The sequence below is a fragment of the Rhinoderma darwinii genome, chromosome 3 (genome assembly GCF_050947455.1).
Source record: "Rhinoderma darwinii isolate aRhiDar2 chromosome 3, aRhiDar2.hap1, whole genome shotgun sequence".
NCBI lineage: Eukaryota > Metazoa > Chordata > Amphibia > Anura > Rhinodermatidae > Rhinoderma > Rhinoderma darwinii.
In genome coordinates this window covers 284,287,883-284,301,483 of record NC_134689.1, presented here as the reverse complement: position 1 = coordinate 284,301,483, position 13,601 = coordinate 284,287,883, and the positions used below count along the sequence as shown (strand labels likewise).

The following is a 13,601-nucleotide window of genomic DNA, read 5'->3' as shown; positions in this document are numbered from 1 at the left end:
GGCTGACAAATTTGCTCATTTGACCAAGGTGTACATTAACTTCTAAAAACTGACACCTAAAATAGTTTAAATCCACCTTTTAAAACCATTTTGTGTTTAGTTTCCAAATTCTCTGCTGATTAATTCCATCATGTAGGGCATGAATGGCATGTCAGAGGTAGAGCCGCTCTTACCCACTCTGACATCCATATGCCCTCATGTGGACAGGGTTTGTCATCCTGAGAACAACCCAATTAAGTTGTCATTTTTCAGCAAAGAGGGGTTTTAATGTTTAATTGCTCCCAGTCCATTAGTAGCAAAGATGTAGATAGGTGATAAATGTGCTTGGTGGGAAAACCTCTTTAAGCAACCAAATTATGTATATGAATTCTAATATGATTATTTTATTTATTTTTTTAAATCATCTAGCAACTTAAATATCAGTGGATTAGGATGGGACAGTTTTTCCTCAGTTCAGTGACCTACAATTTGGCTTGGGACCCTCAAGGTAAGTAAGTCACAATTTTCATTCACCATCAGAGTTTAGTGGCTGACTTTCAGTAGTAAATGTATTGCTGTTTCTTGATCCACTGATAAATACACCGCTTTTCTTTCATTTTTACCCCCCCCCCCCCCCACTTATCCCCTCTTCCTGTTCTATAGTTATTGGGCTTCAGTGTTCTGGCATGTCACTGTGTGATGCACTTTGGTCTAGAGGTCATCTCAGCGGCCCAGCCAGAATAATGAAAAATCTCTGCCGTATTCCCGTCGTCAGCCCACTGGGATCCTAACAAAGGACATGCATTTCAGAGTTGTGTATGTGTGGGGGCCCCTATTGGGCCCCCAAGGACCATAAGTAAGGTTCACTCAGGGTTTTCCCTTAATAACAATTTACATTTTTAGTGATTCATTTAGGAACATGTTCTAGGAAATGAAGCATTGAGTTGTACTTTGTATCCACTCTTAACTTGTATGACCTTTTATTATTTAAATTGCTGGAGTGCATATAGCTTGCTATAGATGTGCTGTATAGGAATGGGTAGTGCTAGTTTGGCAAATGGTAAATTTAAAATAGGTTACTTGCAGATTGTAGATATCCACCATTGACTATAAGCTATGTACACCTTTTGCATTCTTTTTTTTTTTTTTTACTGTTTATTTGCTTCCTAAATGCAAAATTCAGCGTTTTTAAATAGTCTTCATTGAAATTGTCCTACTATTTTGCTGCTGTAGAGTGTGTGTGTTACTTCTGTACATTGCCACAGGATAAGCCATAAATGTCTAATAGATGCAGGTCCCATCTCTGGGACCTACACCTGTATCGGCAACAGTGGTCACCCGACCCATATGGTGAAGAGGCCGCTGGCTGCCGATTCCAAATGGGAACGAAGTGGAGAGGTGGCACACATGCGTGGGGCTCTCTCCTTTCTGTTCTATGTAAGATACAAAAACAGCCGATTAGCGCTTGTTCAGCTGTTTCACTAACTCCCATAGAACGTAAGAGAGCCTTTCCCATGTGTAGCCACCTTTCCACTTAGTTACCTGCCTGGAATCGACAGCTAGTGGGCACTTCGCCAGGTGGATCAGGGTACTTTTTTTGTAATGTAACTGCAATGCAATTATATCCAGATTAGAATGTCTGGAGTAATATTATTCTATACCATTGTGCTAATAACTACTAAACCGTTATTCTGTTATTTCCTATGACCATGAATAATCTGCAGGTAACCGACTGCTAACCGCCACTGATTACTTGAAATTATGGTCACCACCTTCCAGTGATATTCTAGAAGAGGATGAGGATGATCTTGACAAAGACGTCATAGGGGATAAAGTTCAACCTGCCCTGAACGACTGGAACTGTATCTGGCAATGCAAGTAAGTTGAGAAGAGACTTTGGTCATGCTGGAGCAGTTCTGAGCTTGTTCTAAAATTACAAATGTCATTTGTTATGTGACATAACGTATTGATATTCTAACGTCCCTTTAGGAATGAGGTATCAGCATGTATAGAAAAATAAGTATATTATGGAATCATTATAGATCTCCATTGAGATCTAATCCAGAAGTGGAGTGTGTATGTGGTAAAACATAAGCTACCAAGCTAATACATTTCCATGCCCAGATAAAAAAGGATCCTGGAAAAATCTTATGCATTATGTATTCTCACCCATTTTTAAATTTCAACCCAAAAATATGGGGCATATGTGCTTATTGGAGCCATACAATTTCCAGGTCCCAACAAATGAGTAAGAGAAAAGGGTTTGTTTGTGCGTGGAAAAAGGATAAAGAATTTGTATAATCTGAGCATTATTACAATGGTACAAATGAATTCTGCACATGCTAGTTAGAGATCATCAAAGGATACTCTGCTAAGAAGACCACTATCCCAGTGTATAGCTAAATAGGCCGCCACTCCCAGGTTTTGGTCCTCCTTGAGCTACCCCAGTCAACGGCAAATCTTGTTTTTGCTCTTGGGGCTTGTCCACGCGTAACGGAATTGCAATTGAAAATACGCAGCGGAATACAGTAGCAGCAAAGTGGCTGTGATTGAACAGATGTCATCCACGCGCTGCGGAAAAATTCAGCCCAGAAATCCACCTGCGTGCGTAATTTTAGTTCCGCAGCATGTCAATTTTGGCTGCGGAAAGTGGACTGATTTTCTGCGTTTTACGAAGGAAATGCTGCAGAATGTCTTACAGGGGGTGGAAATTACCTCCACAGGCAGATAAAATATAACCATCACAGGCCTTGAAAGCATTTTATTGGCTTGTTTTAAAATACCTCTCACAAGACTGACTGCTCTGCGCGATTTTCTGCTTCTGAGCTGGACGAGCCCACTGTGAGGGGAGACTGCTGGTAGGCAGCATGTGTACACGTTGAAGATCTCTGCTACTATCTTACTTCATGCGGGATGGTGTTATATTAGCAGCAATGTAAGAGGATTCTCCTGTGTATTAGGGAGCAACAAGAGGAGGAGAAATGAGTCTCTCAATAGAAGTACCACAGATACAAGGAAGGTAAATCCTGTCACAGTTTCTCTCCTACTTGCTTCACAATGTGTGGCTTCTGGTTCTATGTATGTATTGAGACTCAAATTAACCCGTTACAAGCAGATGCATCTGCCTCATCTAGCTGGCAAGAAGTGAGGCAATTGCTCGCCGTATTTGCCTTTCACTGATTAGTCACCCATTACTAGGCATTGGGGAATTAATTCACCAGGTTTGAGATTTGCTCATGGCGAATTTATGAGAGAAATCGGGAAATCGAGACTGTTCTATTTTATGGGCCAGCTAATTGAGAAAACGGTGTAACGGATAAATAGATTCTCTCAACTATAATCCTGACCACATCTGAGTACCAGGCTCCATTTTGCCCTTCAGCTATATAGAATCCGCTCCTCCCCCTCACAGTCGGTTCCTCCCAGAGAAGAGGAGAATCTCATGAGATTTGGACCTCTCTGCTGAAATTAAAGAAAATTCTGTGTCCTGTAAGGGTATGTTCACACGGCCTATTTACGGACGTAAATCGGGCGTTTTTGCCCCGAATTACGCCCGAAAATAGCGCCTCAATAGCGCTGACCAACATCTGCCCATTGAAAGCAATGGGCAGATGTTTGTCTGTTCACACGAGGCGTATATTTACGCGCCGCTGTCAAATGACGGCGCGTAAATAGACGCCCGCGTAGAAGAAGTGAGGGTATGTTCACACGGCGGGGGTCCGTAACGGCTGAAATTACGGGGATGTTTCAGCCTGAAAACATCCCCGTAATTTCAGCCGTACCGGCATGTGCAGGCGCTTGAACGCCGCGTCAATTACGGCCGTAATTAGCGCTGCTATTCATTGGAGTCAATGAATAGCGGCTCCAATTACGGCCAAAGAAGTGACAGGTCACTTCTTCTACGCGGGCGTCTATTTACGCGCCGTCATTTGACAGCGGCGCGTAAATATACGCCTCGTGTGAACAGACAAACGTCTGCCCATTGCTTTCAATGGGCAGATGTTTGTCAGCGCTATTGAGGCGCTATTTTCGGGCGTAATTCGGGGCAAAAACGCCCGATTTACGTCCGTAAATAGGCCGTGTGAACATACCCTGACCTGTCACTTCTTTGGCCGTAATTGGAGCCGCTATTCATTGACTCCAATGAATAGCAGCGCTAATTACGGCCGTAATTGACGCGGCGTTCAAGCGCCTGCACATGCCGGTACGCCTGAAATTACGGGGATGTTTTCAGACTGAAACATCCCCGTAATTTCAGCCGTTACGGACCCCCGCCGTGTGAACATACCCTCATACTGAGGGAAATCCACTGTTCTGTTGATTTTATGTATAGGAGATGATTCTTATCATTTCATCTACTGTTATATTTGGGTTGTGTTTTTCTTAGAACCAATAGGTTGTCTAAGTTGCATACTATATAGTTGAAACAAATTTTTGCAAGATTGGAAGAATTGTTATAGAAAAATAAAGCATTTTCATATATTTGTTAAGAAAATGCAGAACATCTTGAAACAACGGTCTACTTTTATATCCTTAAATCACTTAGTTTTACACTGAAGGGTTATACATTGCCTTAGATCTATATTGAGCTGTCCGTATGTTTACGTGGAGGGTTTTAGAATTCGCTTACTTAGAGGAATTAAGCATGAGGAATGTTGATCTTGGACTATTCGCCTGGTAGTTCACAACATACATAGGTCACTAATCTAAATTGAGTAATAGTAAAACATGTCCGTGTTTAGTTAAATCATACAGAAAGAACCAGAGCATATAGCCAAAAGTATACAAAAATATGACAATTTTATTACACAAATATAACAAACAATGTATTAAAAAACATATAAAGACACAACTCTAGTAAAGTTTTATGGAGCAAAACAATTTGCTGGATAACATGTAAAAAAAATATATATATATAAGGACTGTACTAGATAGCTGCAAGATTTTATTTCAGGCCCAAAGGGGTCTCATACTGATTAACTCCAATCCCTGTAAACATTATTAACAAATAGGAAGGGGGACGGTAGAAAGTGTCAGTGCATGCAGATATAGCTCAAAACAGCCTTACCCATAACAGCAAAAGGAATTCTATGAACCAATGTTCGCTCCACCACAAAGACCCCAACACGCGTTTCGCCGTGAGTGCTTCCTCAGGGGGTGTATGTTTGTGTCCGGACACTCTCCGGTCCTTATATAGTGTAGAAGAGGATGTACCTACTGTACATCATCATCGAGGAAAGCCCCACTTCCGGCTCCAAACGCCGTAGCGCACATCCGGATTCTCGACGCGTAACGGGAGTTCCAGACATACGCAGTGCGCATAAGGAGCCGAAGAGGGCAATACATCGCCGCCAGCAGACACAGCGCGCATGCGCACCTCACCGCTGAAGATGAGTGTGAGTCCAAGATATCTAAAAAACAGTACCTACACTTTATAGATAGACATTCTGGGTTGATTTAATAAACCGAGAATAAATGGTAAATTAAACTGATAATATTATATGTCCCCAATGAATTACTGTAAATGTCCTATATTACTAAACAAATGAAGAGAGACCCTGTATCGTAAGGTTTTGCATAAAATTATACTAGTGACATAAATCTAAATAAACCATGAAGAAAAAGAGGAAGGCTAATAGTGATAACACACAAAATAAAAATGTTGTACACTCTTGGAGAGTTCTCTGTAGAGTATAATGGTTTGATATAAATATATTGAGCCTCCTGACGAAGCCGGTCTTGGGCGAAACGCGCGTTGAGGCGTTTTTGTGCCATATCTCCTCACGTCCCCTGCCTTTACCATGTCCACAGGTATGTTGTTCTCATTACTATTTGGATGCTACATGCTCTAGCTTTTCTGTATATGCGCTGGAATCCTTGCAGCGTATGTTTGCTATGCATGTGTTGCATTAGGTAGCTTTCATTGTACACACATAGCTATTTTGCATATTTTTGCCTTTCAGGCTTTTGCTACACTTTTTCATATTTATGGCATGTTAGGTATGGGACGTTTTTGAGATTGGTTGTCTCTTGTTTCCCTCATGGTATGCTGTTATCTATACCTGATCGTTATTGCTCTCCATGTATGATCCGCTTTATTATATTATATTATATTTATTACTGTGATACCATGTATTGTTATGTATTAATAAAGATGTATATTTTTTACAGTATATGGCAGTGATTTATCCTTATACTCTATTGGGGTGTTATGTCCCATGTGCTTTTTAGGTTGTTTGAGATTTGTTGGGGACTCCCCTTCTTCTCTACCCTTTTTTGAGTTTTTTTTTTAGGCTTATTGATATAAATATATCACATATGTATAAATATATAATTCACTTCATTTATGGTTATTTTATTGTTATGGGACAATACACTTTATGTACTTTGGGTTTAATGCTAACCCCTTTATTTATGCATTGTCACTTTTAATGATACATTGATTTAGTAGATTTGTTTGAGTAGGTCTCACTTATATTATGTACTTGATTTATGTATTTTAATATTTTCATTTTTGTTCTGTGTGTTTCACTTATAGTTTATCACTATTAGCCTTCCTCATTTTCTTCATGGTTTATTTAGATTTATGTCACTAGTATAATTTTATGCCAAACCTTACGATACAGGGTCTCTCTTCATTTGTTTAGTAATATAGGACATTTACAGTAATTCATTGGGGACATATAATATTAGAAGTTTAATTTACCATTTATTCTCTGTTTATTAAATCAACCCAGTATGTCTATCTCTAAAGTGTAGGTACTGTCTTTTAGATATCTTGGACTTACACTCCTCTTCAGCGGTGAGGTGCGCACTGTGTCTGCTGGCGGTGATATATTGCCCTCTTCGGCTCCTTATGCGCACTGCGCCTGTCCGGAGCTCCCGTTACGCGTCGGGAATCCGGATATGCGCTCCGGCATTTAGAGACGGATGTGGGCTTTCTTCGCTTCCGGCCACGTCAGCGGGCATGCACCGTCTCTCTCATTGCGATGATGTACAGTAGTTACATCCTCTTCTGCACTATATAAGGGCCGGATAGCGTTAGGACACAAACCTACACCCCCTGAGGAAGCACTCACGGCGAAACGCGCGTTGGGGTCTTTGTGGTGGAGCGAACATTGGTTCATAGAATTCCTTTTGCTGTTATGGGTAAGGCTGTTTTGAGCTATATCTGCATGCACTGACACTTTCTACCGCCCCCCTTCCTATTTGTTAATAATGTTTACAGAGATTGGAGTTAATCAGTATGAGACCCCTTTGTGTCTGAAATAAAATCTTGCAGCTATCTAGTACAGTCCTTATATATATATATATATTTTTTACATGTCATCTAGCAAATTGTTTTGCTCCATAAATTTAAATTTACTAGAGTCGTGTCTTTATATGTTTTAATACATTGTTTGTTATATTTGTGGAATAAAATTTTCATATTTCTGTATACTTTTGGCTATATGCTCTGGTTCTTTCTGTATGATTTAAGTATTTATGGAGCTGCCCATATAGTAAATTATGGGGGGGATGATGGTGCTATAAACATTTTCTAGCCCTTAACAGAACTGCTTTTGGAGTTTATATTTTGATGTCCGTGTTTAGTGTAGGAATTGCTGCATGCTTGAAGTTACATCCTCAACGTGCATTCCTTGAGGAATAAATTGCAATAGTGGAGTTTGGCAAAACTTACCTAAATTGTAACATTTAGGTTAACTATTGTCCATGAGTGAGAGACGGGGACATTGTTGGAGCGGTTTCTGCTGTGGAAAATAACTACAAACCATTTTCCTCATAATTCACTATATATTTGACCTTCTACTGCACCACACTAAAATAATTTCCCATCTATCATTTAGGTTGTATCATAAATGATTAATAACCTACTATAACAAGCAAATTCTCTTTATTTATTGATCTAATTTACATATGTTGCAAAACGGCAGACCATGGTAATAAATATTTCATGTCTCTGTTCGTAGGACTGCAGTGCCTGTGCTTCTGATGAAATGGTCCCCAGATGGTGAATACTTTGCCACTGCAGGGAAGGTAAGACAGCTCAGCTATGTTGTTCATTAAAGGTCACTGTTCAGAAAGTGGGCGACTAAGGCTGGGTTCACACAGTTTTTTTTGGCGCAGAAAGCGCTCCGCAAAAAACGGCCGAAAATGCCTCCCATTGATTTCAATGGGAGACGGGGCGGTTTTCTCCCACGAGTTGTAAAACCGGCTTGCGGGAGAAAGAAGGCACATGCCCTATCTCCGTGCGATTACGCCTCTGACCTCCCATTGACATCAATGGGAGACAGAGAAAGCGTATTTCGCTGCATTTTATGCTCAATGGTCGCGGGCGAAAATCGGCGTGCAGGCAGAGGAAAATCTGCCTCAAACTTCCAAACGGAATTTTGAGGCAGATTTTACGCCTGCAAAAAAACTCTGTGTGAACCCGGCCTAACTGTGCAATACGTGATTGTAGTGCATACGTAATGGTTGTAATTGAAAACAAAAGAAAAGTGACGTTTTGTATCAGGAACCCTGGAATCTATTAATTGATCTGCATTTTCATCACTTTAGAAAACTGATATGATATTCTTTTCTGCCCCAGCTGTGTGACCTCTTCCCTCAAGTATATTTGTTTTGCAATGTATTTTAGCAATATTGAAATTGACCCTATTTGAATGTAATGCTGGTATAATTGCCATTTCTATATTGGGCTTGAAAACGGGGGTAAAATACAAATATATAAAATAACATAATGATTATGAGTTGGGTTTTATATTGTGCGTCTCTTAGCAGCTTAGCGATGCCAGATTTGGTTGTTTTCTTGTCATGTTGCAGCATCCATGATTATCCGGGCATATGATTCAGTGACAGATGGCATCGTTACACTTCCAGCTAGAAGGCGTTTACTGCCTCCGCTTCAGATGCCAGTTTGTTCCCATTTCCATCATGGGTGTGACTCATCTATACTTGTCTTGCTCCCTTAAATATCCAGTCCTAGGGGGTCACCCTCTCCAAATGAACCTTGTGCAAAGTGAATTTCGAATTTGTAATTTTTTTTGTCAAAAATCAAATAAAAGCACACCAATTACAGTTTCTACATAAATGGAATTTGCATAAAAGTTTAGTGACTTTGTAAATAAATTGCACGGATTCTGCCAATAATCTGTAATATAGCCCAGAAATGTATCCACGATTGGAAACCGTTGAAAGACTTTGGTCACACACCTCCGTATCAGTGCAGCAGAGCTCTTCTAATGCAGTTTACTTTCCTGATTTAGTCCCTGGTGCAAGGTACTGCACAGTTCATAGCGTAAAGACTACTACTTCAAGAATACATTCATATTTCTTTACATATTTCTATATTCTACTACTTCAAGAATCCATTCATGTTTCTATACAGTGAAGGAAATAAGTATTTGATCCCGTGCTGATTTTGTAAGTTTGCCCACTGTCAAAGACATGACCAGTCTAGAATTTTTAGGCTAGGTTAATTTTACCAGTGAGAGATAGATTATATAAAAAGAAAAACAGAAAATCACATTGTCAAAATTATATATATGTATTTGCATTGTGCACAGAGAAATAAGTATTTGATCCCTTTGGCAAACAAGACTTAATACTTGGTGGCAAAACCCTTGTTGGCAAGCACAGCAGTCAGACGTTTTTTGTAGTTGATTATGAGGTTTGCACACATATTAGATGGAATTTTGGCCCACTCCTCTTTGCAGATCATCTGTAAATCATTAAGATTTCGAGGCTGTCGCTTGGCAACTCGGATCTTCCGCTCCCTCCATAAGTTTTCGATGGGATTAAGGTCTGGAGACTGGCTAGGCCACTCCATGACCTTAATGTGCTTCTTTTTGAGCCACTCCTTTGTTGCCTTGGCTGTATGTTTCAGGTCATTGTCGTGCTGGAAGACCCAGCCACGAGCCATTTTTAATGTCCTGGTGGAGGGAAGGAGGTTGTCACTCAGGATTTGATGGTACATGGCTCCATCCCTTCTCCCATTGATGCGGTGAAGTAGTCCTGTGCCCATAGCAGAGAAACACCCCCAAAACATAATGTTTCCACCTCCATGCTTGACAGTGGGGACGGTGTTATTTGGGTCATAGGCAGCATTTCTCTTCCTCCAAACACGGCGAGTTGAGTTAATGCCAAAGAGCTCAATTTTAGTCTCATCTGACCACAGCACCTTCTCCCAATCCCTCTCAGAATCATCCAGATGTTCATTTGCAAACTTCAGACGGGCCTGTACATGTGCATTCTTGAGCAGGAGGACCTTGCAGGCACTGCAGGATTTTAATCCATTCCGGCGTAATGTGTTACCAATGGTTTTCTTGGTGACTGTGGTCCCAGCTGCCTTGAGATCATTAACAAGTTCCCCCCGTGTAGTTTTCGGCTGAGCTCTCACCTTCCTCAGGATCAAGGATAACGCACGAGGTGAGATTTTGCATGGAGCTCCAGATCGATGTTGATTGACAGTCATTTTGTATGTCTTCCATTTTCTTACTATTGCACCAACAGTTGTCTCCTTCTCACCCAGCGTCTTACTTATGGTTTTGTACCCCATTCCAGCCTTGTGCAGGTCTATGATCTTGTCCCTGACATCCTTAGAAAGCTCTTTGGTCTTGCCCATGTTGTAGAGGTTAGAGTCAGACTGATTAATTGAGTCTGTGGACAGGAGTCTTTTATACAGGTGACCATGTAAGACAGCTGTCTTTAATGCAGGCACCAAGTTGATTTGGAGCGTGTAACTGGTCTGGAGGAGGCTGAACTCTTAATGGTTGGTAGGGGATCAAATACTTATTTCTCTGTGCACAATGCAAATAAATATATATCATTTTGACAATGTGATTTTTCTTTTTTTTTTTTATATAATCTATCTCTCACTGGTAAAATTAACCTAGCCTAAAAATTCTAGACTGTTCAGGTCTTTGACAGTGGGCAAACTTACAAAATCAGCAAGGGATCAAATACTTATTTCCTTCACTGTACATATTTGTATATTCTACTACTTCAAGAATCCATTCAGCTAAGGTAAGTTAAAACCTCCACAGAATAAACAGGAGAGGTTCTATTATTTTCTGGAGAGAATGGTTTACAATTATTTGCTGCAATTTGGTAAGGAAAATATTCAGAATCCGTCTTGTAGCAGAACATCTTAACCACTTATTGGCCGGCCTATTTTAAACCTTAATGACCAAGCTACTTTTTTAGTTTTTCCATCGTCTCATTCCAAGAGGTATAACTTTTTTATTTTTGCGTGACATAGCTGTATAAGGTCTTGTTTTTTGCGGGACTAGTGGTATTTTTTAAAAGCACCATTTTGGGGTACGTATAGTTTATTGATTAACTTTTTTTGGGGGGGTAATGGAAAAAAAACCATAAATTTCGCCACTCTTTTTTTGCATCTTAGATTTACGCCGTTTACTGTGTGGTATAAATAACATAATAACTTTAGTCAGTGGGTCATTATGATTGTGGCGATACCAAATGTATATAGATTTTGTATGTTTTACTACTTTTACACCGTAAAAACACTTTTTTTTATTTTTTTTTTTCAAAATTATTTGTGTTTGTGTTGCCATGTTTAAAGAGCCATAATGGTTTTATTTTTACGCCGATGTAGCTGTATGAGGGCTTGTTTTTAGCGGGATGACTTCTAGTTTTTACTAGTATGCTTTTGGAGTACATGCAACTTTTTGATCACTTTGTATCCATTTTTTTTTTTTTTTTTTCGAAGGCAGGATGAACAGAAAACAGCAATTCTGGCATTTGTTTTTTGTTTTTTTGTTTTTTTTTACGGCGTTTACCGTGCAGGTTAAATAACATAATCGCTTTATAGGTGGGGTCGTTATGGTTGCGGCAATACCAAATATGTGTAATGTTTTCATTTTATTTTATTTTTTTTCATATTAAAGTATTTTATAAGGGAAAAAGTTATTTATTTATTTTTTATTTATTTATTATTGACTTTATTATTCTTTTGGATAACTTTATTTTTAGTCCCACTAGGGGACTTCACTATGCGATCTTCTGATTTGCTTTTATAATACACTGCAATACTTCTGTTTTGCAGAGTATTATTGCCTGTCAGTATAAAACTGACAGGCACCTGATAGGTCATGCCTCAGGCATGGCCTAGCAGGCATCCACTACAGGCAGACCTGGGGGGCTTTGTTAGGCCCCCGGCTGCTATAGAAGCCATTGGCACCCTGCGATTGTAATTGCAGGGTGCCGATGGGGTGAGAGATGGAGCACCCTCCCTCCAAAACCACTTGGATGCGGCGCTCGCTATTGAGCTCCGCATCTAAGGGGTTAAACGGGTGAGATCGATGTTGGAATCGATCCCATCCATTAGTGCAGGTGTCCGGCTGTCTTTCGACCGCCCGACACCCGCTTTAGCCGGCACAGGACACCCGTGGTGAGTGGTGAAGAGGGGTTTGTGTGGAGCGTCGGGTATGAGCGCTGCTGCTCCACACAGGCTGTGTTCTTTTTTTGGGGGAAAAAAATGGCATAGTAGATTACGCTATTGTTTCCGCTAAAAAAACTGAAACCTTATAGAACAGAAACCAGTTGCAACGGAAGCATTACCTTTGAATTCAATGGTAAATCAAACGGAAGCTATAGTTTCCGTTTGGATTTCCGTGCATCAGTTCCTCTAACGGAAAGGTTGAATGGAACCCATGAACGGAAGCCAACGCTGATGTGAACAGGCCCTAAGAATTTATAGAAACAGCCAAACGCTCTGTTTTTTCCGTAACTCCCCGTGTGCATTTTAAAAGGAACCGGTCAGCTCCTGTTTGCTTACAAAACTGTTCCCAGCGTTTAGTAGGTCTTGTAAAACTATGTGCCCACATACCTTTTGGTTTGGTTTGTATTACCTTTTTTGTCCATATAAACGACTTTATTGCCATATACAAATGACTCTGCAAGCGCCACTCGGGCGGTCCGTTTCCTCACAAGTGCTCCTGTTCTCGCCATTTTAGCCTAACTGATCTAAATGGTCTATTTTAATTCTGAACTGATTAGAAGGGATTACAAATCTGCACGATTAACATAAATCTCTTAACAGGACGACTGTCTTCTAAAGGTCTGGTACCCTTTGACTGGATGGAAATCGTCTTTTTTACCTCATGAAGTTCAAGAGAAAAAGGGGTGCCCAGTGGATGTCAACTTTTCATTTGTGTACCTAGCCCACCCTCGAGCAGTGATTGGTTTTTCATGGAGGAACACAAGCCGGTTTATGCCAAGGTAATATTCTTGTGTACCATCCTACAGCTAGAGATGGAAGATGGTGGAAAAATGGGGTTCACTGCTATGTTCATTGTATTTTTATTTTCTATTTTTCTCTAGAAGTAATGAAGTAAGCTTTGTTTGTTATAATATTTTTAGCGTTCTTTTTTTGACCATAATCTCAGTTCATTTTTATATGTCATTTCAATCTTCTAAGAACAAAAAAATTAAAGTTCAGTAAGATTACTTGAATAAGTAATAAATATTGTAGAGATGTTCATTTTATTATGTCTTTGTTCCTATTTAATCTGACATACGTACTATGAAAGAACGTCTGGTCCATGTCCCTTACAGCACATGCGCTTAGTATTAGTTATAATAAAGACCGCATAAACCAA

General features: G+C 40.1%; 1 protein-coding gene across 5 annotated transcripts in view; it reads left to right on the top strand.

Moving 5' to 3' along the window:
- DMXL2 (Dmx like 2) overlaps nucleotides 1-13,601 on the top strand; it is a 153,426-nt gene that overhangs the window by 25,933 nt on the left and 113,892 nt on the right. For all 5 annotated transcript variants that reach the window (XM_075858007.1, XM_075858011.1, XM_075858009.1 and 2 more), the window contains exons 4-7: nucleotides 409-487; nucleotides 1,704-1,857; nucleotides 7,950-8,016; nucleotides 13,043-13,221. In XM_075858007.1, coding sequence (XP_075714122.1) covers nucleotides 409-487; nucleotides 1,704-1,857; nucleotides 7,950-8,016; nucleotides 13,043-13,221 — 479 coding nt within the window. The remainder of the gene's footprint in view (nucleotides 1-408; nucleotides 488-1,703; nucleotides 1,858-7,949; nucleotides 8,017-13,042; nucleotides 13,222-13,601) is intronic.